The sequence below is a fragment of the Radiomyces spectabilis genome, assembly GCF_025331425.1.
Source record: "Radiomyces spectabilis strain NRRL 2753 chromosome Unknown BYT42scaffold_15, whole genome shotgun sequence".
NCBI lineage: Eukaryota > Fungi > Mucoromycota > Mucoromycetes > Mucorales > Radiomycetaceae > Radiomyces > Radiomyces spectabilis.
This window is the reverse complement of record NW_026251940.1, coordinates 495,666-519,611: the sequence shown is the minus strand read 5'-3', so window position 1 is coordinate 519,611 and position 23,946 is coordinate 495,666. Positions and strand designations below refer to the sequence as shown.

General features: G+C 44.7%; 10 protein-coding genes across 10 annotated transcripts; 9 read left to right on the top strand and 1 right to left on the bottom strand.

Annotated features, from left to right (window-relative positions):
- Window positions 1-65: 65 nt before the first annotated feature.
- On the top strand, window positions 66-1,931 carry BYT42DRAFT_586951 (uncharacterized protein). Its single transcript, XM_051570121.1, has one exon. It carries the CDS (start codon window positions 193-195, stop codon window positions 1,804-1,806), a length of 1,614 nt encoding a protein of 537 aa, XP_051419155.1. The 5' UTR covers window positions 66-192; the 3' UTR covers window positions 1,807-1,931.
- Window positions 1,932-6,454, bottom strand: BYT42DRAFT_586949 (XRN 5'-3' exonuclease N-terminus-domain-containing protein). Its single transcript, XM_051570120.1, has 17 exons — window positions 6,366-6,454; window positions 6,104-6,284; window positions 5,920-6,022; window positions 5,698-5,811; window positions 5,467-5,615; window positions 5,266-5,391; window positions 5,046-5,187; window positions 4,637-4,968; window positions 4,489-4,567; window positions 3,906-4,416; window positions 3,757-3,837; window positions 3,635-3,689; window positions 3,416-3,564; window positions 3,228-3,346; window positions 2,838-3,162; window positions 2,581-2,778; window positions 1,932-2,510 (listed from the first exon to the last, which is right to left on the bottom strand). The coding sequence occupies exons 1-17, from the start codon at window positions 6,386-6,388 to the stop codon at window positions 2,033-2,035; spliced, it is 3,165 nt and encodes a 1,054-aa protein (XP_051419154.1). The 5' UTR covers window positions 6,389-6,454; the 3' UTR covers window positions 1,932-2,032.
- Window positions 6,455-6,757: 303 nt separating this feature from the next.
- On the top strand, window positions 6,758-7,999 carry BYT42DRAFT_586948 (uncharacterized protein). Its single transcript, XM_051570119.1, has 4 exons — window positions 6,758-6,854; window positions 6,935-7,130; window positions 7,200-7,240; window positions 7,298-7,999. Exons 2-4 carry the CDS (start codon window positions 7,034-7,036, stop codon window positions 7,667-7,669), a joined length of 510 nt encoding a protein of 169 aa, XP_051419153.1. The 5' UTR covers window positions 6,758-6,854; window positions 6,935-7,033; the 3' UTR covers window positions 7,670-7,999.
- A 198-nt stretch (window positions 8,000-8,197) lies between these two features.
- Window positions 8,198-9,022, top strand: BYT42DRAFT_586945 (ribosomal protein S12/S23-domain-containing protein). Its single transcript, XM_051570118.1, has 2 exons — window positions 8,198-8,762; window positions 8,832-9,022. The coding sequence occupies exons 1-2, from the start codon at window positions 8,252-8,254 to the stop codon at window positions 8,852-8,854; spliced, it is 534 nt and encodes a 177-aa protein (XP_051419152.1). The 5' UTR covers window positions 8,198-8,251; the 3' UTR covers window positions 8,855-9,022.
- Window position 9,023: 1 nt separating this feature from the next.
- On the top strand, window positions 9,024-9,291 carry BYT42DRAFT_586943 (uncharacterized protein). Its single transcript, XM_051570117.1, has one exon. The coding sequence runs from the start codon at window positions 9,041-9,043 to the stop codon at window positions 9,227-9,229; it is 189 nt and encodes a 62-aa protein (XP_051419151.1). The 5' UTR covers window positions 9,024-9,040; the 3' UTR covers window positions 9,230-9,291.
- A 619-nt stretch (window positions 9,292-9,910) lies between these two features.
- On the top strand, window positions 9,911-12,509 carry BYT42DRAFT_504409 (arylsulfatase; the record flags this gene model as incomplete). The annotated part of the gene is made up of 11 exons (XM_051564968.1): window positions 9,911-10,140; window positions 10,212-10,302; window positions 10,381-10,460; window positions 10,529-10,710; window positions 10,816-10,923; window positions 10,991-11,216; window positions 11,280-11,342; window positions 11,412-11,645; window positions 11,713-11,786; window positions 11,850-12,079; window positions 12,150-12,509. The coding sequence occupies 11 exons, from the start codon at window positions 9,911-9,913 to the stop codon at window positions 12,507-12,509; spliced, it is 1,878 nt and encodes a 625-aa protein (XP_051419150.1).
- Window positions 12,510-13,344: 835 nt separating this feature from the next.
- BYT42DRAFT_595746 (Alg9-like mannosyltransferase family-domain-containing protein) lies at window positions 13,345-15,788 on the top strand (the record flags this gene model as incomplete). The annotated part of the gene is made up of 7 exons (XM_051570877.1): window positions 13,345-13,635; window positions 13,718-13,877; window positions 13,941-14,254; window positions 14,325-14,525; window positions 14,705-14,953; window positions 15,019-15,513; window positions 15,564-15,788. The coding sequence occupies 7 exons, from the start codon at window positions 13,345-13,347 to the stop codon at window positions 15,786-15,788; spliced, it is 1,935 nt and encodes a 644-aa protein (XP_051419149.1).
- A 395-nt stretch (window positions 15,789-16,183) lies between these two features.
- On the top strand, window positions 16,184-18,622 carry BYT42DRAFT_586939 (quinon protein alcohol dehydrogenase-like superfamily). The gene is made up of 7 exons (XM_051570116.1): window positions 16,184-16,466; window positions 16,533-16,701; window positions 16,801-17,101; window positions 17,180-17,369; window positions 17,436-17,562; window positions 17,645-18,045; window positions 18,187-18,622. Exons 1-7 carry the CDS (start codon window positions 16,272-16,274, stop codon window positions 18,268-18,270), a joined length of 1,467 nt encoding a protein of 488 aa, XP_051419148.1. The 5' UTR covers window positions 16,184-16,271; the 3' UTR covers window positions 18,271-18,622.
- A 581-nt stretch (window positions 18,623-19,203) lies between these two features.
- Window positions 19,204-20,826, top strand: BYT42DRAFT_133601 (uncharacterized protein). The gene is made up of 6 exons (XM_051562208.1): window positions 19,204-19,396; window positions 19,471-19,486; window positions 19,563-19,630; window positions 19,692-19,782; window positions 19,854-19,887; window positions 20,224-20,826. Exons 1-6 carry the CDS (start codon window positions 19,292-19,294, stop codon window positions 20,696-20,698), a joined length of 789 nt encoding a protein of 262 aa, XP_051419147.1. The 5' UTR covers window positions 19,204-19,291; the 3' UTR covers window positions 20,699-20,826.
- A 904-nt stretch (window positions 20,827-21,730) lies between these two features.
- On the top strand, window positions 21,731-23,756 carry BYT42DRAFT_586929 (uncharacterized protein). Its single transcript, XM_051570115.1, has 2 exons — window positions 21,731-23,030; window positions 23,101-23,756. Exons 1-2 carry the CDS (start codon window positions 21,818-21,820, stop codon window positions 23,475-23,477), a joined length of 1,590 nt encoding a protein of 529 aa, XP_051419146.1. The 5' UTR covers window positions 21,731-21,817; the 3' UTR covers window positions 23,478-23,756.
- Window positions 23,757-23,946: the final 190 nt, after the last annotated feature.

The following is a 23,946-nucleotide window of genomic DNA, read 5'->3' as shown; positions in this document are numbered from 1 at the left end:
AAAAACGCGAAAGCTGAATCATTATGGGATGGCGATCCTGTAACAAAGTCCAGGCAGCCAGTCGGCAATGTACCATGGCGTCACCCAGGTAACCGCAAAACAGTGGCAAAATTGTGTCAAGGAAACTATCATGTCTCAATATTATGTTATGCTTTTTTTCTTTCCAATTCCAATCATGAAACAAAAACAAACATGATACGACAAACATATTACAATAATGGGATACGACAAACAACAGAGACTGCGGTATCCAATCATTGTCAATCCACGCGTCCCCCACTCATCACACAACCATTTTCCCCCTCAATGCGCCATTCCATGCCATCGCACACTTCTCTTCCCGTTTCCTCTACCATGGTATCTATGGTCACTGACATGGACTCACTGACACCAGCGCAGAATAAAACGCCAACGCAACAGTTCACACATACCACTTCAGGCGGCGTGACGTTAACCGATCCTCCCTTGGAGAACCTTCCTCCTTTGCAAAACGGTTTGTCGTCCACAGTCAACCCTGCAGCGGCAAACCTTTCGGATATTGCCCGCAGACAGCCTACGCCAGGTTACCCCAGGGCGGCGGCAACAGACATGGTTACACCACTACACTCCTACGAATCACGCGACGAGTCCGACCAGAAATCATGTTCATTGCGTGAGCCGTCTTTGCAAGCATCACATTCAGGTTTCTGTGGGGATTTTGGCATTGAACTGGAAGCGCTGAAACGTCAGATTGATGAAATGCAGCAGGAACATCAGAGGGAGCGTGAAACGTGGCAACGCCGGGAACACGAGCAGCAACTGAGGGAGCAAGCCATGCAGGAACAAATCAGTCGAACTCAAGACCAGCTCGAACGAGCCATTGCTCATCTTCAGGTGAACAAAAGCCATGGAGCCCCCCCGCCTCCGGGGATGCGCCCTTCCGACCCCGTGGATCCTCATCATCGAATGTATCGGGAAACAAGAGGTTCACGTACCGATCGATCTCACGACCGCGGACACGGTCGATCTCGTTCTTTCGATGCCCCTTCTTCTCGTCGACGTCGTTCCAAAGCCTACGTAAATGAAGCAGCAACAGACGTGGGCACGCAGCCAGATGCAACAGATCATCATCAGACTTCATCTTTTCCTCGCTCAATGCGGTCGTCCTTCCACGGGCACATGCCGCCAGCAACCGAAAGCTATTACCCAATGCCACCTCCAGCTCCTTACTTGTCGTCGTCGTACGTTCCTGGCCGGTCCAAATCATCAGAAGAGACCCGCAAGGCACGTCAGCACAAAGGCAGGTCTCCTCAGAGTTTTCCTCGTCGTCGGACACGTGGACAGATGTACAACCGTTCCGTCAATGATTACCATTCGGCTGTCGAAGATGCCTCGGAAGACGATTTCTCAGAGCACAACGACGAAGCCGACGAAGCTCGGTTACTCTATAATCAATACTATCGCCATCCTGCACGTTCGACCCATCCTCCATCAGCCTTTTATCAGCAACGATCGTCTTCCCCTCCAACTTATTCACAGGAAAGACCGCACAGAATGTATCACGAGCCGTCTTTGCCTCCGGAACGGTTATTCCGCGATAATGGGTCGTGGCGGAGCATGCCTCCGGAGCTGGCGGCTTCTCTTGACTGGCCTATGCATTTCCCTCCGTCTCATCTGTATGGCCTACCCTTTGCTGTGGCCATCAACGGAGCCGCAGTCAATGGTGATATCCCTGATGGTCCCATCGAAAATCCTGCGGATCCTCGTTATTGGAACTTGCCTCCACAAAGACAAACATCCTCCCAAGCTCACGTTTCCATTTATTGAACAAAAGCAGTTGAATTCCTATCACCAACCCATATCTTGGACATACCAATCCTACCACTTTTCTGCACCATTGTATTGTTTTCAATATATCAAGTTATTTATCGTCACTGTTAGATCCTTTTTCTCTGAAAATTTTTTTTTATTGTTCAATAACTAAAAAAAGAATCATTACGTATTTTTTGGCCTTGATTTTTATACACATTCATAGTACAGAGTCATGGGGGGATTAATAATAAGGCTGATAACCGCGACCTCCTCGACGTTGTTGATAGCCGCCTCCGCGGCCATTGTTGCCTTGCTGATAGCCACCGCCACCGCCACCGCCACCGCCACGGTAACCGCCTCGTCTTGGACCATTGGAGCCACCTCGGTAGCCGCCGTCATATCCGCCATACGGTTGTTGCTGGTTGTATCCCCATTGCTGGGATCCTCCATAGCGAGGTCCGCCTCCTTGGTAGCCACCTCCTCTGGGTCCTCCACCACGTCTTGGCGGTGCATTGTGATTATAGTAACCTTGTTGCGGGTAGCGGGAACCGTCGTCATAGCCGCCGTAACCACCGTGACCACCACGGTAGCCACCGCGATAACCGCCGCCGTTATAACCTTCGTTGTAACCTCCACCCTGGTAACCGCCTCGATCGTTGTAACCGCCATCGTAATTTCCTCGGTTATGGTTGTAACGACCACGATAGATTCGGTTGTTGCTATGTCCAGAAAAAAAAACATCATCAGTCACCATATCATGATGAAGAGTTGCATCAAACTATGACGTACTATTCTCTGTATTCTTCCAAGTGTTGAAGCTGCGGAACCCAGCCACGATTCTCTTGATGGCGATTATGTTCAATCTTTTCAAAAGTCGCGTACTGAAGATCTTTGTAATTCAGCGCAGGCTCGTCAAGCTTGACACCGCGCAGTAAGGCCGTGGAGTAAACGTAACCTTCCGGGTTCTGAGGAAGAAAGTATTCCACACTGTATCAAACATATATGAGTAACTGTCCTATCAAATGTCAACCATTTTTCCTGTTTACCTTATTGATTTATCGTTGGCAATGTCTGACAGATCATGGTTCGGCAATGGGCTACGTAGTGTGCTGCGTGGGATGCATTCAGGATCGCGATCGACGGATCCTGTCATACCATCGCTGAGACGGGGATCAAGTGGCATCTGCTCTTCCGTGGATCGTTTTGTGTACACGGTGCTGACGTAATTATATAATTTATGGTTTTCACTGACGTACAGAATGGAAGGTCCAGCCGAATTGCGATGTTGTTCTTCGTCTGACAATTGATCGTAAACCGTTGCCATTGCCTCCAACAAACGTCCTGTGTCAATGAACGGTAGCTTCACCACACCTGCAATAGCAAAAGTTTGTGAGCGAACAAATAAAATAGTTGGTATGGCCTAAGTCCACGCTTACCTTGCCATTCCCACTTTTTGCCATCCATATCCACTTCGAATTCTGTGGGATAAAAATCAAGAATGGGAGAGTTATCATCGATCATGAGATGATGAAATGCGGTAGGAATATGATCACGACTAAAAAATAGGACATCAATGATGAATACAAACATGTAAAAATCATGTCGCTGTCTTTCGATGCTTTACCTGGCTGGCGGCAATACACCCATCAGCTGTTCAAAAGGCCGCAGGGGAGCACTGAGGTCGAATTTGATGTCAAAGGCATCGATATTGACAAAATCGGAAGCCATCGGTGCATAGTAATAGGGGTAATACCATGACCAGGACGCACAACCCTATTCAACCGACATCATCTCGTAAGTATCGGATACATTTACGAAACAAGCCATGCCCAAAAAATCTTACCGTGTAATAGTACTTGAACACCCAACATAACCCTTCGCAGTAGGATTTTACAATACTAGACAAAAAATAAAAATAAACCGTTAATGGAATACTTGATAAGACTTCATAGAATGGTTGCTTACTCTTGAATGGCATCACGGTCTTCCAGTGGAATATGGAATTTCATTTTATAATATCTTTCCTTCCATCCTGATTCCCATAATCTAGCCATCATCACGCGTTAATATTCGACAGCAACAAAAACAAAATTGCATACAGATATGTGACATACCGTACAGCATCGTCTGGTTCACGTTCTCGTGCGGCATCGTCGTGCGCTTTTTTATCAGCAGCTACACGATCTAGGATCGCTTTACCGGCCGCTTCCAAATCTGTTCCTTCGGCTGTATCCGGTGCATCATCGTCATCCTCATTGACTTGATCTGTATCTTCATCATCAATCTCTGCTTCATCGGCTTTTCGTTTATGTCCACTTGTCACTGTGGCGTCCGACATGGATGTATCAACCTGTTCTGGCGCTTCGGATGATGTTGGTTCAGACGATGTAGCACCCAGCAATTGCGCTTTCAACGCACTCGCTGCTTGTTCATTGGCCATGCGCAAACTGGCGCGATTCGCGACAATCTCGCTGTTGGTCATGCCTGCACTGGGATCGTTGACAGGGGCGGCGGTCATTTCGGCAAACGAAGGAGCACCGGCAGGAACGCCTTGCTCGAATTGGGCCTTTCGACGCTCCGTTTCCAGTTTACGTCGCTTTTGATTTCTTGATCGACGTTCTTCCTCTGCGACAAGAAAAGAAAACTGTATAAGTCAACGTGGTTTTGGAGCAAGAGAGCATGAAATAGAGGACTTACTGTCGCGTCTGTCTTGGAAGATCTGATTTTCCATTTTGCCCAATTCGGTGACGAGGATTTGCACGCGTTGCAAATCGACCTAATAAGAAAGATGGGTTATGCGTAAGTACGATAACAAGGTATTTTAGTCCCACCAGAGAATATTTACCTCGCCATTGTGTGTCATGTAGCCACCCATCATGGGCATGCATTGTTTCCACAGAATGCTCAGGGTGCTGATAGCGCCTTCTCTGATTTCCAGAGAAGGTAAATGCGGCAAGAAATCATTACCGACAAAGAAACAAAGGAACACCCAATCGTCAATGGCCCGTTCCAGATCCCAGGGAATACCGGGGACATTAAACTTTAAGGCATGCTCCAAGTATTCTCTTAGAATGTTGACATGCAGAAAGACGTAAGGTTTCAATTCGGATTTCTTTTCTTCCTCTGACATGGGCGGGGGCGCTTCACCAGCAGCCGCAGCACTGGAACGAGCATTTGCTGCGAAACAAAGGTATCAACAACAATTATTAATACAAGCTTTGATAATTGCATCCAAAGATTTCCTGGTCTCTTACCTGTGCATTGTGCGGCCGAATGACCGGGTTTATTGCATACAAAGCAGTTCTTCTTGCTTCCCTGATTGAAAAATACATCTTCACGCAGAATCTTGAAATGGGGTTCATGCGTTCCCAACGCCAACATGATCAAATCCGCATCCTACCGAACCCAAGAACAAAGCCATCACAGTTTAAGTTTTCTGCATCCTAAAAATGAAATCATGTAATACCAACTTACAAGACCATAAATAACATGAGAAGTGTTGGGTTGATGTTCGGGACGCGATCGTTGGACTCGAATGTATTCCATCACTTTATGTTCACCCTCACCGGGAACGGTAGCATCAGAAAGGACCACTTTCAGCTACAGAGCGAATAGATAAATACCAAATAAAAACAGCCAAAGAAGGCCCATTTTACGACAGAGTCGGCCACTTACATCTTTCCACAGAGGATCACTGTTTTGTTTTGCTGCAATGTGATAACGTAAACAGGTAGCTAAATGATCCATGAAACCGGTACCGGGAGTGATACAGTTGGAGTCAAAGTGGGCCTTTTTCTCTGGTAATTGATGCTCTTGACCAATAGCTATTCACAGAAAAAACACACAACCACACATACATAAACATATTGACCCATTACATCCAATCGCTGTATTTGCTCTCTTTACCTGCGAGTTCCTGATGAACCTTGTCTACTGCCTCACGCTCCGCTTGAGCCAATTGCGCAGCACGGAATCGACGGGATCGTTGCTGATTCATTTTAGCTCGAGGGGCCACACCATCTACAAATGATAACATTGTCACAGTTAGCTATACCGTTTATTTTCTTGGCAGTGATATGTCTGTGAATTGAAGGGTGTCCCTTTTTTTTGCCGGACCGGCCACTTTACCGATAGCCATGTAAAGCACCTTGCGAGGTCGGACAATGTCGACAATGCGATCCAAATATTCAAAAATTTCAATCATCATATCATCTTCGGTCTCCGGAGCAGGCTAAAGTTTATTCGTTCCATGGTGAGATACCCGATCTTGAACGTTATCAGCTAATGAAGCCTCGAGATTTTTGTCGATTACCTTATTTTCAGGATGACAGCAAGGATGAATGATACCGTTCATGTCCAAGTACAAATTATCGAATTCTTCGCCATTCGGATTGGGCTTTGTCGTATCGACCGGTATAACGACGCCATTCACGACGGTAGCTTGTTCTTCGATGACTTGACTAGCACATTTTGGAAACTTGTCTGACAGCCATCTATAAATAGAATCCGCCACCGTGCCATTCAGTATCGCGGACAACCTGTGGACATAAATAGTCGAACAAAAGACCACCTACCTAAAGAATGCTGGTACTCCCATTGAAAAAAAAAGTATAAACTAGCTTGTTATTAGGCAAACAGCGGGTGGAAAAGCGTATCAGCAAAAGATTGCTTAAAAACTCATATTGTGACCATTTTTGTCCAGCGATGGCAAAGCACCAAATATTTCATAGTCCGCCCAGATCAAACTTGTCACCAGCTGTGAAAAAAAATGCACCTGCAAAAATGCATCATAACACAAGCTACGGTTTTTTTATGCCTCCTGGTGAGTCGTTGACATTTGTCACTCGATATTTTGGCACAATTAAAACAGTATCACAATTATTCTATCCCATCATAATTCAAAATGAAACATGACTTGGTAGTTGCCAGTGCTATTACGACGATCTTCGATCCATCTGTTGCTGGTCTCGGTTTGGTGGCCCAGCATAAAAAGATCATGCTCCTGCTTAAATTTTTATTCTACATTGTGAGAAATGTGTTTTTGCTCTACTTTTCTATTCCCGCTTAATTTGCAAATGTATCAACCGATCAGGTGTCAATATTGAGTACAAGATCGCCAGCAGACCAGTCTTTGTCATCTCACCTTTTGTGCATGATGAAATGAACCAGCCGTCTGGAATTTTTTTCGCTTTCGCAGTCCGACATCGACTTGTGTCCACAGTCACTGGGCTGGCACAAAGGGATGCCTGAAGCTGGCCGTGTCTTTTGTACAACGAAACGAATCATGTTGCGAGTGCGAACAGTGTTACCGGCAGTGCGTCGCTCTTTTTTTAGCAAAAGTAAGCGACTGTGCATTGGCAAATACTAGTCCACGTCATCTTTTTAATGACATTTTACCAAATCATTAGGAGGAGCCGCTTTCAATGTCAAAGTAGACAGCGACGGTTTGGTAGGTGAATTTGCCAAAAGTAGGTCGTAGTCTTAAGTAACTTAACCTTCTGAATAGCCAAAACAACCGACATGGTCCGTTCATTCCCTTGTTTCCTCCATCTCCGAGGACGCCGGTACCATTAGTAACGAGCACTTTGACCATTTATTTCGACTTGCGCAACTGCGAGCTCCCGTTGACCCGGAGACAAGAAGCAAATTAAAAAAAGACGTTGACCAGTTATCGCAATTCACACAGCATATTCAAACGGCCGATTTTGGTCACGTCGAACCGTTAACTCACATCTGGCCGGAAACGGAGGGGTTGACTCTACGCGAGGATGTGTGCGAGGCGTCGGATCAAATCCGGGGACGGGCTTTGATGGAAAAAGCCAAGCATACGAGCGGCAACTTTTATGCTGTACGAGGCAGTTTACCTTCCTCGGACTAGTTTAGCATTTTTTACTTGTCCATGGACTCTGTACGTACGTTATCATATTTCGATGCAGCGCGCTCAGACCAACGGATTCATCACACCTCCTGCATATCTTGACATCTTTTTTTGATAACCTTTCTATAACCGCATCATTTCTTTTCCGTGCCGCAATAACATTGCTTATTCTATTTTGCCCTTGCATACTGCTTCCTTTTGGATCGTCAATCTTCATGTTGGCCACCATCCCGTTGTATACGATTTCAATTTTCACAGCAGTGGTAGAACAAGACGTTGTATTCAAGTTTGATCATGCTTTGAATATATTAGGACCATACTTGCTTCTGTTCTTTTACTTATTTTGTTGTCATAATAATGATCCACTATTATTTATCAGAAAAGGGCTTTTCGCTGGCACGGCAGGCCGTTTCAAATGCCGCTGGGCAGGGTTTTTTTTTTGGCCGCAATTGCCCCCACCCCACCCACGAAAGTGACTGTTTAAATGGTTTTTGTGACCCGCAATCCTGTCCAAACAAAATAATCGAGGTCACTGTCTGCCCTTGCCCTGTTGAACCATATCGTATATCACCGCCTTTCGACATGCAAGCGTTACAAAGTTTGATGGCTGCTTGGCGGCCGTTTGCTCAGCAAAATGCCACTCGCGTTGCTGCATCGACCCTCGCTCGACCTTCTACCAGCGCTCTTGTAAGCCAACTTCGACCCAACCCCTTCACATTCGCACAACAAAAATCCGGCATGGCCACGTTGAATCAAGTTATTCGTAAATGCCGCAAAACAAAGACAAAATTGAGCAAATCACCTGCTTTGGAAAGCTGCTACCAGCGCAAGGGAGTATGCAATAAAGTGTATACGACAAAACCCAAGAAGCCCAATTCCGCTGTGCGAAAGGTGGCTCGTGTGAAGCTCACCAATGGCAAAGTGATTACCGCTTATATTCCCGGTGAAGGACACAATTTGCAAGAGCATTCTGTGGTGCTTGTTCGTGGTGGTCGTGTGCCTGATCTTCCTGGTGTCCGTTATCACTTGGTCCGAGGTGCACTGGATCTGCAGGGTGTTGCCACTCGCACCACCAGCCGATCCAAATATGGCAGTAAGTATTTTTGACGAACTCATTCATTGGCAACCGGATCACTTAATTTGTTTTTTTTTATTACCATAGCGAAAAAGCCTACCAAGAACTAGAAGCGTGATTAAAAAACAAGACATTGTTAGAATTTTTGGTGTGAGCGCTCATCATCCTCGGTCATCTACCCATTCCCATATTTTTATCTATGGTTTTTTTTTTTCATCGCAACTTTCATTCAAATAATGTGAATAAAAAAAAAGGAATAATGCTGTATTATACTAGACGAAAAAAGATAATGTCAAATGGTGATATGTTGGTGTCCAATCTGCTTCGTCAACGTGCTCATGTTGATCGGTTGCAAATTGTGCCGTGCAACGAACAAAGACGTGTTGTGTTCCTGTATATCCGGTTTTTATTTTGTTCTTATGTCTTGTTTTCAGTGTTGCAAGGATGTTATCTACACATTATTGGGATCCCTTTATTTGTCATGACCTCTGCAGGTGCTACACTGCACACGACAGATCACCCAGTGAAGTATGAAATTGATACCCAGTTTCTATCCGAGCGGTTTGACATGTCGATTAAAGGAAAAATGGCTCAAGATTGAGAAAGTCATCCTCGTAACGCATGGCGTGATCGATCGTTGATCATGAATTACTGTATTACCAATGTCAAAGAGAGTGGTAAGACATCTGGCTTGTCGCCCAGATCATTGGCATAATCGATAAAGATATGGCGCAACAGATGACAAAACCGATTCCCGAAAAGGGCAAATGAACCATCTTCACTTCAGTTTCGTGGTTAATTTGATTTCCCAAATGCGGTCTATCGTCCTCCTCAAGCAGCTCATGGTGGGACACGATTGGGCCATGCATCGTCACACAGATAGCGCAACATCATCGACAATAATATCGCCATCCGCAAAGATGGTGCGCACCAAGCCATACAAACCCACCGTTTCCAGTCTGCGTATGTCACCATCGTTTCTGCAGATTACGCACCGCCGCGCAGATTCAGTATCAGCAAACCGTAGCGTAAATTATCAAAGTATAAATACTCGGGGCAGCAACAGCCCAACCGTTCGAATCAAGCCACCTTTTTACACGCCTTTTCTCTTGTTGCCCGCGATGAAGGTCCTGTCAATTGCTACCGCTGCACTCTGCTTATTTCAAATGCTGGCCGTGGCCACGGCTGCCAAGGATAAGGAGGCGAAAAAGCCCAATATTATCTTTATCTTTACCGATGATCAAGACGCCAAATTGGGATCTTTGGATTACATGCCGAACCTTCAAAAACATCTTGTCAAAGAAGGCACTCTTTATCGCAATCACTATGCAACCATTGCTGTCTGTTGTCCCAGTCGTGTCGGTTTGCTGCGTGGTCAATATGCCCATAACACAAAGTACGTTGTCTCGAACCGATGATGCCACTATGTCGTATTTTTTTTAACATAATGGACCGTTTCTTTTCCAGCATCACTTCAGTCAATGCGCCCTATGGTGGATACGATCGATTCAATGAACTCAAACTCGGCGAAGATTATTTCCCCATTTGGATGCAAAAGGTGGGTTACCTTGGTTTTTGTTTGTCTTTACATGTTTTGCAGGAATTGAAACTGAACCCTTTTTTTCCATTGCAACAGGCTGGTTACACCACGCACTATATCGGCAAGCTCATGAATCAGTATGCAGTGAACAACTACGACAAGCCTACACCTAAAGGGTAAGGTGTCACTCTCTCTTTTGAAAGAAAGCACATGGGGACCGAGTTGCTCAAAATTTTGTATTTAGTTTCGATTATCAGGATCAACTGGTGGACCCGTATACCTATGTGTATAATACGGCTGTTTTCTCTACCAACGGTCAAAAGCCGGTATTCTACAACAACACTTACCAGACGGATGTGATCCACGCCAAGGCTCGTGCCGCTCTCAAAGCCCAACGCAACGCTGACAAACCATTCTTCTTGTGGGGTAAGTGACTAACAGCGCAGTAGAAGACTGGTATCTTCCAGAAGACACACACATTTGCCCGAATGAACTGAGCTAATGTTTATTTCTTTTTATGCATCTTTTTAGTGGCTCCCATGGCTCCTCACGGTGAATTTGCTTTTGGACCTAACGGAATGACCACTCGTCCTGCAGTGCCCGCAGCGCGCCATGCCCATTTGTTCAAAGATGCTAAAAGTAGGTCGTGATTCATAGGTGATGTTCTTTACTGGTTGCTGATGAAACACGTGTACATTTGCTCTAGTTCCTCGTACTCCCAATTTCAATCCTGACCATCAAGGCAAAACCGCCTCCTACTGGAAACACTTGCAGAAGCTCAATGCCACTGTGATCGAAGAATTTGACGAAGCTTACCGCAACCGATTGCGTGCATTGCAAGCCGTGGATGAAATGATTGGTACCCTGTTTGATGAACTCAAGAAGCAGGGAACCTTGGACAACACCTATGTCATTTACAGCGCGGACAATGGGTAAGGATCCGAGATGGGTACTTTACATCCACAGTGATAGGCTCACTCTCCAATTGAAAATAGATATCATATTGGTCAGCATCGAGCTTACCCAGGAAAATGTGGCAATATTGAAGAAGACATCAAGTAAGTTTGAACCTATGGTTTTTCTTTTATTTTATCGCTTATGCGTTTTGCTGACAACAAATTTTCTAGCGTCCCATTCATTGTTCGAGGTCCTGGTGTTCGCAAGGGCCACGTGAGCGACCTGGTTAGCTCTCACCACGATATTGCACCGACGTTCCTTGCTTTGGCTCAGGGTGATGAACATGTTCCCTCTTGGGTAGATGGTGGTGTGATTCCGTTGACCGGTGACCTTCGCAACCATCCCAAACCTGTTTCCAAAGAAACTTTTGCCGTGGAATTCTGGGGTGCCAACAACATGGCAGAGTAAGTTTCGACTTGCGTCCTCTTCTTTTTGTGGTAAGATGCTCATTCTTATTTTCCCTTTTTGTAGGGGTTATTCCAATGTACTCAATGCTGGTCCCAACACGTACAAGACATTACGTGTTATTTCTGAAAAGCACAACTGTAAGTCGGTGGTTTTTCGTTGTAATGATTCGGCTTTTACTCATCGAGTGTCTCCTACTTTAGATATGTATGCTGTATGGTGTACCGGTGAACACGAACTGTATGACTTGAAGAAGGATCCTTATGAACAACACAATATTTATGATTCTGCCAAGCCGCAACTGTTGAACCGTCTTGATGCATTGCTTACTGTTCTCAAGACCTGCAAAGCCGAAAACTGCCGTGATCCTTGGCGCGTCTTGCATCCTCACGATGCCTCTGTGAAAACACTCTCCGATGCCTTGCATAAGAAGGTATGACTGCCATCCACAATTTTTTATTTAGTGTTCCATCACAGTCCATGCTAACTCACTTGTATTTTAGTATGATACCTACTACACGCAGTTCCAAAAGATCAGCTTCCAAGAGTGCTTGGTATATCAACTTAGTGCCAATGAGTTGCCGCTGTTGGGACAACATTTCCTGGCGAACAAGACTCAAGGTGTTGTGCAAAAGCGTGACGATGAATCCAGTTTATTGCAGGGTCTGATCAGCCACAAGTCATCCGTAATTCCCTCTCCCGAACATGTTGATCTCTTTAACCTCGTGCCTCAGGCCAATGAGCACGTCGGTCACGCCGTCCCCGACGAAGATTTTGAATCGCAAGCCATTCCTGTCCCTCAATCACTCGTAGATAATGCTGTAGACTGGTCTCAATATGGCTTTTACCAATTTGGTAACTAAATAACTAGACCTTTACAATTGCATCCATTAGAATTATTCACACATTCATGTAATTTAATCATCCAAATAATATATTTGAAGTTTTTGAAGTGTTACTTTATACTCGAGAGCAGCAAATCTGAAGCATCCAAGTATTGCCCGTTACATTGCGATCTTTTTTCTTTTTATTCACCCATCAATAATTGACACCACTTGCAATTAAATACTTGCCAGAGACAAAGCTATTGCTTCCTCTCGGGTTAAAGATCCTTATTTGTTGAAATGAATCAAATTTTCTTTGTACGTATACGGTACATGGCCCAGGCTAAAAAATCTTTTAACATGATAAATAGGACCAAATGGTCGGTATAGACTATATTTTGTTCATGTGTCTCACGGTTTAAGAACGTGCTTTTTAGGCGACTGGTCGGACATGGTGCGGTCGATATAGCCTGAAGAACTTTCTTCTAGCATGCACGCACATGGATTGCCTAATGGGGCAAAAAACCCCACCCCCACCACGACAGTCCGGGATTAAAAGTCCGTTTCATGTCAACAAGGGTTTTTTTCCAAAATGAACTTTTTCATTTATCGGCGGACTGTTCCCGTCAACCTCTTTCCTACTTTAAAATTCATCCGTAACGCGAATGGCTCCCAAAGCCAATAACGAGTTGCGTTCTCGGTCCAATAAAAAGACCAGCAAAGGGAAAAAGGCCGCCGCAGCCGCCACTGCTCCCTCATCGTCATCCTCGACCGCCAAGAATAATTATGCTGCAAAGTAAGTTGCGGTGGTTTTACCCCTTGGTTGTCCTTGACATTGGAAAAAGAAAAACGACAGCCCAATGCTCATCCATGGATGGTTTCCTTTAGAGCTGCACAGGATCTGTTGAGCGAGTCCGGCACGTTTTCGTTCTCGCTAAAGACGGCATTTCGCGTGCTTTTGATCATGCGTTGTGCTTCGGCATTATACAGCGTCATCCAGGACTGCGATGAAGTGTTCAATTACTGGGAACCGACTCATTATCTCTTGCAGGGTTACGGTTTACAGACATGGGAATACGCGCCTCAGTTTGGTCTTCGAAGCTGGGCCTATATCCTTATTCACGCATTGATCGGTTTCTTCACCAAAATCTTTACATCTACAAAGGTAAAAAGGAGAAGAAGGAAAAAAAAAGAAAGAATCAAGACAGTGGCCACCATAATGTATGACTCACACTCGCATCTATTAGTTGCAAACATTTTACCTTATCCGCATGGCACTTGCTGCTTTCTCGTCTTTTGCAGAAGCGAAATTCTACCGCACCGTGGTGGAAGAAATTAATCCTCACGTAGGTCGCTACATTTTGGTGACCCTGTTCTTCAGTGCCGGCATGTTCAGTGCGGCTACAGGTACGATGGAATCAGCGCGAAAACAAAAACGGGCAAATGGTGTTTAACGCATTCTTATATTAGCCCTTCTTCCTTCGTCGTTTGCCATGAGCACTGTCTTTATGGCTTTCTCTTACATTTTGCGCCCTCCGTCTCACGTGGATCGTAGTCGTACTTACTATGCAGTTTTCTGGATCGGTTTGGGCGCGTTGCTCGGATGGCCTTTCAGTGCTATACTGGGTCTCCCATTTGCCATTGAGGAAGTGGTGGTGTATGGTCGTGACACCACGATTGACAAGGAGGGTAAAGTGATTCAGGTGATCCGATCCACTCACTGGCGGTTCAAACGAGCCTTCCGTTTATTGGAAGCAATCTTGGTGTGTGGCACTGGGATTTCGGTAAGTGTATAAAAAATTCATATGTGGCAGAGATCAGCGACTAACCATCAACAAAACAACATCAAAAAAGCTTCCCATCCTATTTATCGACCACTGGTTCTACAGAAACTGGAGTTTCACACCGCTGAACATGGTGATGTACAACCTGTTTGGTGGTGAAGCTCGAGGTCCTTCGCTTTACGGTACCGAGCCTTGGTACTTTTACATTGTGAATGGGTTCTTGAACTTCAATATCATGTTCTTGTTGGCTTTGGGATCGGTGTTTTGTGTGGTAAGTCTCGCCCTACCGTGGCAAAAGTGAGAACGGGTTGGGATTCCACGGGAAAAATCAGTGGCGGAGAAGCAAAAATTTAACAGGAAAAAAAGGGGGGGCACAGGGGTGGGGGTGGGGGAAGATAGACGAGAAGCTTATTTCATTTATGGTAACTCATTGTTCTGTCCTACGTCTAGTTGATTACGGCCTACATTGATCGACAGCGAGTACCTGGTGCGAGCCGCATGGATGCTGTGTGGCCATATATCTTGCTTGGATTAAAATTGGTACCTTTCTACATTTGGTTTACCATTTTCACTTGCCAACCTCACAAGGAGGAACGGTTCTTGTACGTTGCGTACCCGTTGATCACGCTCAATGCTGCCATTTCTTTGTACTTGATCCGCAGTTGGGCCAGTCGCGTTGCTCGTGCTTTCGGTGCCAATGTAAGTGGATGGAGGGAGGGAGGGTGTAAAACTTTTTTGAATGTTGTGTTTGACGCGAACATTAGGTGAACGTGCGTGCGTATGTTTTGCAATACACTTCGTTGGCTTTCCTTGCTGTCTTTGCTCTGATCTCTGTGTCGCGCATCCTTGCCGTGGTGTTGCGGTACCGTGCACCTGTGAGTGTTTACGGTGCTCTTTGGCAAGACCGTGCACCGGATCAGATTGTCAACCTGAATTATCTTCAGGAGGACTTTCCTTACAATGTATCGCTCAAGGAAAAGAATCTCTGTGTTGGCAAAGAGTGGTATCGATTCCCTAGCAGCTTCTTCCTTCCCAGTGATGTTCGTCTTCAGTTTATCCAAAGCGATTTCAATGGTCAGCTTCCCAAACCTTTCCAAGAAGATTTGATTGAGGTGACGTACGACCGTGCTGGGGGTAAAAAGGAGACTTGGCGCAAACGTCCTTTACGATTCAAAGGTACCAGTGCCAAAGCGACCGGTTTCAATGACCTGAATGTTGCCGATCCCTCGGTTTACGTGAGTACCTTTGCTCTTGGAATGGTATTACGGATGTCATATCATACTAACGAGGATGATGGTTGGATGTATAGGTGAGTGTCGATCAGTGTGACTATTTGGTGGACACAGATTTCCCTCTGAGAGCCACTACCCCCAATGAACCTCGATACGTGGACGACACCAAGACGTGGGAAATTCTGGATTGTCAGCCTTTCCTCGATGCCGAAAACTCGAAGCGATTGTCGCGCGCATTCTGGGTGCCCGGTGCCAAGGGTCTCGCATGGGGTGAATACTGTCTTTTAAAGCGTCGACCGTAATTGAAACCACCCCATTTCATCTTGTAAATTTGCGTAATAAAAAAAAAACATCACAAGCCGTATAGACTAAAAAACAAGCAGTAATGACACTTTGTCCAAATTGATGAAATTTATATCAGCCTCAAAAATATGTTCTCTTCTTACAATCTAAAATATGAACATCAACCGTATAATAAAAACTGTACTTTAGCGACCTATTCGCACGTTGAGGTGGCTGATGGATTCATTAATACAAGAGATACTTTGCTGTGAGCACGATCCATGCATTGCATTTTTTTTTTTTTGTTTCACAGTAAAGATTTTGTGGAGCTAGGCGGAGGAATTCCAATTCGAGGCACTGCAAAGCCGTCACTGGCCACCAAATTTTCATGGAAAATAAAATAAAAAAAAAGTCCGTCAGAAAGCCACCGATCAAGAAAAATTGCAGCAATTCATTCAACGGGGTCTTCCAGTGTTTGCTTGCGTTTACATAAAAAAGAAGCCATGTCAACCAAATTGAAAGCAAAGTTGGCAGCGATTGCGGCTGAAAAGGCGGCGGCCGAAGCCATGCCCGAAGGACAAAAGATTGTCGCTCAATTCAAATCGGCCGATGGCGATGCCACAGGTCCACCTTTGAATCTGCCCGCTGATGTCACTCCCGAACAGCTCGAATTATTATTGAATCAGCTTCTTGAACAGGTAATGAATCGCCGCATCATTTTTTTTTTTTTTGCAAAGCCATATTCTCATCGTTTTCAAATACAGGGTGAAGATCCTTTGCCGTATTCGTTCTATGTCGGGGAAGACGAGATCCGAAAAAATTTGTGGGTCGATCGCAAAGATAAATCAACCGAAGATGCCATTACCATTGTCTACCAACCTCAGGCGGTATTCCGTGTCCGTGCCGTATCACGATGTACCTCGACATTGACAGGTACGTGAAAAGATTTCTTTCGAGAACAACAAACGATCCACCTTGGAGTTCAATCGCAGAACACAAAAAACAATTGTTGACATTGGTTCATTGTAATAGGTCACACGGAGGCTGTATTGTCCTGTTCATTCAGTCCCAACGGCAATCAATTAGCTACGGGATCCGGCGATGCTACTGTTCGTGTTTGGGATTTAAACACGGAAACGCCTCAGTACACATTAAAAGGTCACACCGGTTGGGTATTAGCGATTGCATGGTCGCCCGACGGTAAAACCTTGGTCTCGGGCAGTATGGATAACACAGTGCGAGTTTGGGATCCAAAAACAGGCAAGCCTGTGGGTGATGCGCTGAAAGGCCACACCAAATGGATTACCGCTCTGGCTTGGGAACCTTATCACTTGTAAGTGACTTGCAAAATTGTTTCCGTGTCATTTCAAAAAGACTTATCATCATTTTTTCATCGCATCTCCTCCCTCAGGAACTCCAAAGCCAATCGCGTCGCCAGTTCATCCAAAGATGGGAGCGTCCGAATCTGGAATACCACGTTACGACGAGTGGAATTCACCATCTCTCAACATACCGCCGCCGTTACCTGTGTTAAATGGGGTGGCGAAGGCTTGATCTATACGGCATCACAAGATAAAAGCATCAAAGTGTGGAATTCTCAGGTAGGATTGGAGGTGAAACAGCGAGCAACGAGATGGATGAGTAATAACGTATCATGGTGTTGACAGGGTATGCTGGTAAAGACTTTGGTCGGTCATGGTCACTGGGTCAACACGCTGGCTTTAAGCACGGATTTCGTCTTGCGTACCGGTCCCTTTGATCACACCGGTAAACGTTACGCTACCGAGGAAGAAGGTAAGCCTTGCAGCTTTTTTTTTTCGTGGTCCGTGTTTTTTCAAGGAACAGAACGCTAATTTTTATATAATGGGATCAATAGCACAACAAGCGGCTTTGGCACGATACAAGGCATTCAAGGGATCTCGACCGGAACGTTTAGTATCTGGTTCGGATGATTTTACCATGTTCTTTTGGGAACCGGAGCAGAGTAAGAAACCCATCACACGTATGACAGGTCATCAAAAGCTTGTCAATCACGTCAGTTTCTCTCCTGACGGTCGATGGATCGCCAGTGCCTCCTTTGATAATTCCGTGAAATTGTGGGATGGTCTGACTGGCAAGTTCATTGGCAATTTGCGTGGTCATGTTGGCGCAGTGTATCAAGTGTGTTGGTCAAGCGATTCCCGGATGTTAATCAGCAGTAGCAAGGATACAACTCTGAAGATCTGGGATATTAAGAAACTCAAAATTAAGCTGGATTTGCCCGGTCATTTGGACGAGGTAAGAAACTGAGTCTACAGAAAAAAAAAGGGTGAAAATGTCATGTTTGTAGGAGCAATCAACAGAAACTATTGTTCCTCCCTGCATGAACACATTTTCCTTTTTCTTTTGACTCCATATTAACTGCATGACGTGCATTAGGTATTTGCGGTGGATTGGAGTCCAGGAGGTGACAAGGTGGCCAGTGGTGGCAAAGACAAGCAACTGAAAATCTGGCGACATTAATGATTTTTTGGCTCCCAAGAAAAAAATCATCCTATTCATTCCTTCCCCCGATCTTTATTTTGTTTTCTTACCATTTGTTCTGGTTCTCTTGGCTTCTTTGCACTTTTTTTCTTTTATTTTTATCTTTGCATTCCCCATTTTTTCCATATTTTGCTTCATGGAGAAAAACCGCTTTTAGATCATATCACCTCATGTTGTAGAAAAATGTTTACACTTCACCCATTGTATTGAAAGCACACTCGCTTGATTGACAATATTTTAATCAAACCAAGTCGCTATCTACTATATCATCATTGTAGACTCCTTATTTGTAGCGATAAACAAAACCAACTTCTGATGCGGATGATGGCCGAAATCGCAATACTTGAAAGGCACAACAGCAAATTACAGCCCCTCGAAAAAAAAATGCAGTATGATATTATTTCGGCAGCGCTGTTATTTTTGGTGATCATTTGAACGGTTGCATGACATTGACGCAACGGCGTGGGCTGAATCAAGTAAAGAGCGATCTTTCAGGCACCGATTTTCGGCATGCTTGACGGAAATATTATATTCACCGTTTGGTTCTCCTCATTTCTATGTAGGATTCCCTTTTTTTTTCTTTTGGCGTGGCATCATTTGTCTGTTAAATCTGAGTGGAAAAAGATGGCCCCTCCAATAAGAGAGAAATAGCATGACGAAGGCATACTGGCGGATTGTGGTACAAAAGCGAATTTGGAAATCATGCACACAGCCATGTACGGAAGTCTTTATTTTCAACGAGAAAAGAATCAGTACACCTACCTATCCATCATTGGGTAACCCAGGTGGATGTGGTCTGTTCAGAGTAGTGTCCACAACAGAAGCAAATACACACAATGAAATGCTAGCCCATTTGAATCTGAATGATGATTGGATAAATTTCATACGATGACGTGTATGTTAAGACGAAAAACCGGTAAATAATGCTCAGAGTAATTTTTTTTTTTTTTTTTGCCCAGTTTTTTGTCTTTCGGTCCGAAGATTGATCAATCAATTAAGTATGTCCATGGCGTTGTTTGTCGGTAGACTTCCTCGTGATTTTAGAAACAGTGAACTAGAGGATGTATTTTATAAATACGGCAAAATTACAAGATGCGAAGTGAAGGTAGGCTTCCAATTCGGCAACATTTAACAAATATTTGCAAGAAGTAAACTGAAATGTTTGATGCATTTCAATAGCGAGGGGCTAGCTATGGTACGTTATTTTATCAAGAGTTAATTATGTTGAAAGAGAAGCGTTCAAGATTTTGCTCACGCATACACATTTGCAGCTTATGGCTTTGTGGAATTCGACGATAAAAGAGACGCTTATGATGCCTTGGACGATACGGACGGCATGGTGAGTTTGTGATCGGTATTTTAAAAGACGCAGTGGGCTTACATGATTTTTGAGAAATTAGTATATTGACGGCGTTCGTATCGTTGTCGAGCGTGCAAAGAGCCGAGCCCGTAGGGAAGGTGATGATACATGTTTCCGTTGCGGTGAACCAGGTAAATAAGGCACAAAAAGATAAATTATCTTTTTGATTCAGCCATTAATCGATATTTTCTCTATTTCCCAGGTCATTGGGCTAGAGATTGCCGAAATTATGGCAGGTAAGCATTTCAATACCCACTGTGGATGGGGAATAACGGGGGAAAATGGGTTTGGTTCGTTTTTGTGTCTATTTCTATATCTGGTGTGGCAATGGGTTGGAAGCAGTTTCCTTGATGTCTGGCCTTTTTTCTCTTTTTTTTTATTTAACTTTGACGGCAAAAAGGTCAGGATTCACCGCATCTGCTCCAAGAGTCAAGTATAACCCTAGAGGAAACACCGCCTGGCGATGATATCATACACAAAGAGAGATAGAAAAAAAGGACACATTAGCCCCGCTCATCGTAAGCTATCATGACAATGCGTACCTAACCATGAAACCCTGTTTTTTTTTGTAGGCGCCGTAGTCGAAGCTATTCACGCTCGCCTCGTCGACATCGAGATCGTAGTCCGTCGTATTCACGTTCACGTTCTCGATCGTACTCTCGTTCACGCTCGCCTCGTCGTTCTCGTGGACGCAGTGTTTCGCGCTCTGTATCTCCTCGTGACAGAAGTTACTCACGTTCGCCTTACCGTTCGCGTTCTCGTTCTCTTTCCCGCGGTCCTAGTCGCTCTCGTTCTCGTTCCCGTTCAGCGCCCGTTGAACCTGAAAGACGAGACGATGACACCGTGAAAAGTCCTCCTCGAGACCCTGCTCCAGCCGACTTGGCGATTAGAGAGGATCAACCTACTCCACAAGAAACTGCTCACCAAGAAACTGCTCAACAAGAAGCTACTCAACAAGAAGCTACTCAACAGGAAGCTAATCAGCAAGAAGCTTCTGATCAGGATGCTCAGGCTCAGGTTCAGGCTCAGGTTCAAGCTCAGGCTTAGGATTGATGAACAAAAAAATATGATTGACTCAATTGCTTTAGCGACACAAAACAACCGAAACGAGCAATAGAGAAAAACAAAAAAGAACCTGTGAATGGTAATACAAGGAACTTGGAAAATTTTAGAAGTGATTTCAAAACTATCCATTTCGTTATCACGCACTATTAGCTAGTAGCATAGAGATTATGTGACCAAATGAAGATCAATAAAAAAAATGAATCATGGCAACAACCATACGATGTTGCGTTTTCCAAGCTAAGTAATTTTATTACACTGAGGACAAGACGAGTCAATGCAATCAGTTGTACAAAGAGTCAAGTTCAGCGTTGCTAAACAACAAAGGGGTAAAGCATGGTTTCCTAAAAAGCAGAAACTCAATGTCTGCACGGATGTTTGTTCCTCATCGAGTTGCGGTGAAAGCGGACGTTGCACAGGTATGTCAATAAGAAAAGCAAAAGGGAAAAAAAAAAAGTAATGACAAGGAGAGGGTACAGCGATAAGCATCTGCGGAGAAGCTGAAGCTACGAGTTGGTTGTTGGGGGAAAAGGGGGAGGTGTGTGTGGGGGAGGGAGGTGGCATTTTTGGGTATTTCCAAAAGTCCAAGGGAAAGAGAGACACAGAGAGTCAAAGAGAAAGAGACCCGTCCTGGGAACGATGGTGAGTATGCTCCGGTTTGAAAGCTGTCAAAATTGCCATAAATGGATGTGTGGATGAAATAACACGGCAACGAATGCAAAGCTTAATGAAACTCTAATTCTTCCGGATTGGATGACAAGGTTGATGAAAGCAGACAGCTTTCATCAAAGTTGGTGCCAATTTGATCGACAAAGTTGCGATTTTGGGGGCAAGTTGCAGGCAGAAACCCAACTTTTTTTTTTTTTGCTTTATCGGAATCTCGATCGTTCTATTTTGATATTTGGAACTTCAGCACACCATCAAGCCTGCACCTCAGCATGCGTTTCTCCTCTTGAATTCTCGGTGAAAGATGGATACAACTAAAAAAGGGGGCGTTCACCAAAACACAGACATCCTCCATTCTTTTTTATATAAATGGCTACTTGAAGAAATCAACAAATACTTTTTCGCCCTTTTTTTTTTACTTTTTATTATTTATTTATTATGGTGTCAACACAATCCATCATGGACCGGGACTCGATCCCCGTCTTTTTGAAAAACTTTTTGAATAAGCGGACGATTGACGACAGTTTCATGTCCAATTTTGCAACCATGGAATCCTTACAAACGAAAAAATCGACTACGTTACCCATGCGAACCTCCGTCTCTTCCTATTCTTTAAGAGAGGCCCGTTGCATCGATAAGAAACGGACAAAAATGTATAATATGAAAGGCCCGCTGCCTCACATGATCAACACACCATCCTTGTCTTCGTCCATTACCACCACCACAGCCTCGACCGGACCTTTGAGTCCAGAAGATATCCTGATTCCTGTGAATCCACCTTCGGCCATCTCGTTCGCCTCGGACACATCCAGCCATTTCTTAACTCCGACGTCGTCGGCTAACCCCATTGTCACTCATCCGCTCCGACAAAGATCCCACAGTGACGAGACCGGGATTCACCATCGTGGAGCGCATCAACGATCCCTTATGGCCAATCGATCGCGGTCGTCGTCTACCTCCTCTTACACGCTGTGTTCATCCTCAGCCAGTGCACGATCCATGGTGGGGTCAAGGCTTTGTCATTCAGATGCAGCCGCCACATCCGTAGGTGCTCGTGCGGCCCGTGCGCTTGCAGCCGTGTCAGATGCCCACGATACCTTGTCCATTCACCATACCAAAGCAACGAATTTTCCTTCCATCTCAAAAATTCGCAAAGGTACCGTCGTCGATCGACCGTACATTTTGTCCCAAGATAACCAGGAACAGGACCGTCTCACGGCGCAGCATTACGTTTTACGTACCGCTTTTGATGGCGACTTTTCCGCCCCACTTCAGTCGATGCTCCAAAAAGGCTGCGTTGTATTGGATGTGGGTTGTGGGCCGGGCACTTGGACCATGGAAATGAGCACCAGTTTTCCGAAATCGACCTTTATCGGCCTTGATCAATCGACCTTGTTTCCTCGCGACATTAAACCAAAAAATTGCCATTTTCGTACATGCGATATCACTCAGTTGCCGCTGCCTTTTCCGGACAATAGCATTGATTATATTTTCCAACGTGACCTCAACTGGGCGTTGCCGGCCCATCTATGGAATACACTGATCAAAGAGTACTTTCGCATCCTGCGACCAGGCGGATGGCTCGAATTGATGGAACAAGACCTCGAAAGCCAGAGTGGCGATCAGAAAGAATGTTACATCAATAACAAACGTAAGTCATTGCTGCATCATTTAAAACTAAACGAATCAATCCTCAACTAATGTTGCTTTATTTTTCATAGTGTTACATGGATTTACATTGCGGGAGCAGGATCCTTATATTGCACGTCGTTTACCTTCGGTACTTGCTGTGAATGGGTTCCGAAGGGTGGAAAGTCAGTTTCAATCGTTGCCACTTGGATGGGGAACGAGTCATGCTTCACCTTCGCCTTGCCAACACGCCAAAGCATTGTCGACCAATGCTTGTTCCGAATTTGCCCGAGCCGTTGCCAGTCAACAGCTCTTCACGCTTCGATCATTGCAGCCTTGGCTGTCGTTGATGACCACCATGAATCCCGATAAATTCGAATCCTTTATCAGCGAATTGGCCATCGAATGGAAGAAATCTCACACTTATATCAACTGGCACTGCGCAACCGCCCAGAAACCATACCAATGAAAAGAGAATAATTCCTACTCTTTTTTTTTTAATTTTTGCGGAAAAACGCAAAGGCAGAGTCCTGTTGCTCGCTTGTATCATTGTTTATTTTATCTTTGTTCCCTTGTACAAAAAAAAAACTTTTTTTCACGCATGCCCATTTAAGATACTGTACACTTTTTTTCTCCTATTATTATGGGACCATCTTGCCCAATAAAAAACTAACCAGAAACAAGGACCGGTTGCGAAAAAAAGGGGTTTGATACTCTCTTTGCACAGGTCCTTTTTTTTTTACTGTTGCTATTGACATGTTCTTCATTTTTGTCTAGCAGTTTCCACAAATATTTTCACTACACTCTCCTTGATGCAGTCTGAATCGATCGTGACATCGAAAAATGAAATTGCAGCATTCTCATTTGCCGAGCGAAAACGCAAAAACAAGCGACCGGTATTCGCGACCGATATGGGAATGCCAGGCTTGGTTTTTTTT

Excerpts from the sequence above, each read along its gene's own strand:
- BYT42DRAFT_586929 (XM_051570115.1), top strand. The coding sequence starts at position 21,818 with ATGGTGTCAACACAATCCATCATGGACCGGGACTCGATCCCCGTCTTT. Across the intron at positions 23,031-23,100 it reads ATGTTACATCAATAACAAAC|TGTTACATGGATTTACATTG; the intron begins GTAAGTCATTGC and ends TATTTTTCATAG.
- BYT42DRAFT_586945 (XM_051570118.1), top strand. The coding sequence starts at position 8,252 with ATGCAAGCGTTACAAAGTTTGATGGCTGCTTGGCGGCCGTTTGCTCAG. Across the intron at positions 8,763-8,831 it reads CAGCCGATCCAAATATGGCA|CGAAAAAGCCTACCAAGAAC; the intron begins GTAAGTATTTTT and ends TTATTACCATAG.
- BYT42DRAFT_586951 (XM_051570121.1), top strand. The coding sequence starts at position 193 with ATGATACGACAAACATATTACAATAATGGGATACGACAAACAACAGAG.
- BYT42DRAFT_586943 (XM_051570117.1), top strand. The coding sequence starts at position 9,041 with ATGGTGATATGTTGGTGTCCAATCTGCTTCGTCAACGTGCTCATGTTG.
- BYT42DRAFT_586949 (XM_051570120.1), bottom strand. The coding sequence starts at position 6,388 with ATGGGAGTACCAGCATTCTTTAG. Across the intron at positions 6,023-6,103 it reads GCTGTCATCCTGAAAATAAG|CCTGCTCCGGAGACCGAAGA; the intron begins GTAATCGACAAA and ends AATAAACTTTAG. Across the intron at positions 4,417-4,488 it reads CTTCCAAGACAGACGCGACA|AGGAAGAACGTCGATCAAGA; the intron begins GTAAGTCCTCTA and ends TTCTTGTCGCAG.
- BYT42DRAFT_133601 (XM_051562208.1), top strand. The coding sequence starts at position 19,292 with ATGTCCATGGCGTTGTTTGTCGGTAGACTTCCTCGTGATTTTAGAAAC. Across the intron at positions 19,631-19,691 it reads TGGACGATACGGACGGCATG|TATATTGACGGCGTTCGTAT; the intron begins GTGAGTTTGTGA and ends TTGAGAAATTAG. Across the intron at positions 19,888-20,223 it reads GATTGCCGAAATTATGGCAG|GCGCCGTAGTCGAAGCTATT; the intron begins GTAAGCATTTCA and ends TTTTTTTTGTAG.
- BYT42DRAFT_586948 (XM_051570119.1), top strand. The coding sequence starts at position 7,034 with ATGCCTGAAGCTGGCCGTGTCTTTTGTACAACGAAACGAATCATGTTG. Across the intron at positions 7,131-7,199 it reads TCGCTCTTTTTTTAGCAAAA|GAGGAGCCGCTTTCAATGTC; the intron begins GTAAGCGACTGT and ends CCAAATCATTAG. Across the intron at positions 7,241-7,297 it reads AAGTAGACAGCGACGGTTTG|CCAAAACAACCGACATGGTC; the intron begins GTAGGTGAATTT and ends CCTTCTGAATAG.
- BYT42DRAFT_586939 (XM_051570116.1), top strand. The coding sequence starts at position 16,272 with ATGTCAACCAAATTGAAAGCAAAGTTGGCAGCGATTGCGGCTGAAAAG. Across the intron at positions 16,467-16,532 it reads TGAATCAGCTTCTTGAACAG|GGTGAAGATCCTTTGCCGTA; the intron begins GTAATGAATCGC and ends TTTCAAATACAG. Across the intron at positions 17,370-17,435 it reads TCAAAGTGTGGAATTCTCAG|GGTATGCTGGTAAAGACTTT; the intron begins GTAGGATTGGAG and ends TGGTGTTGACAG.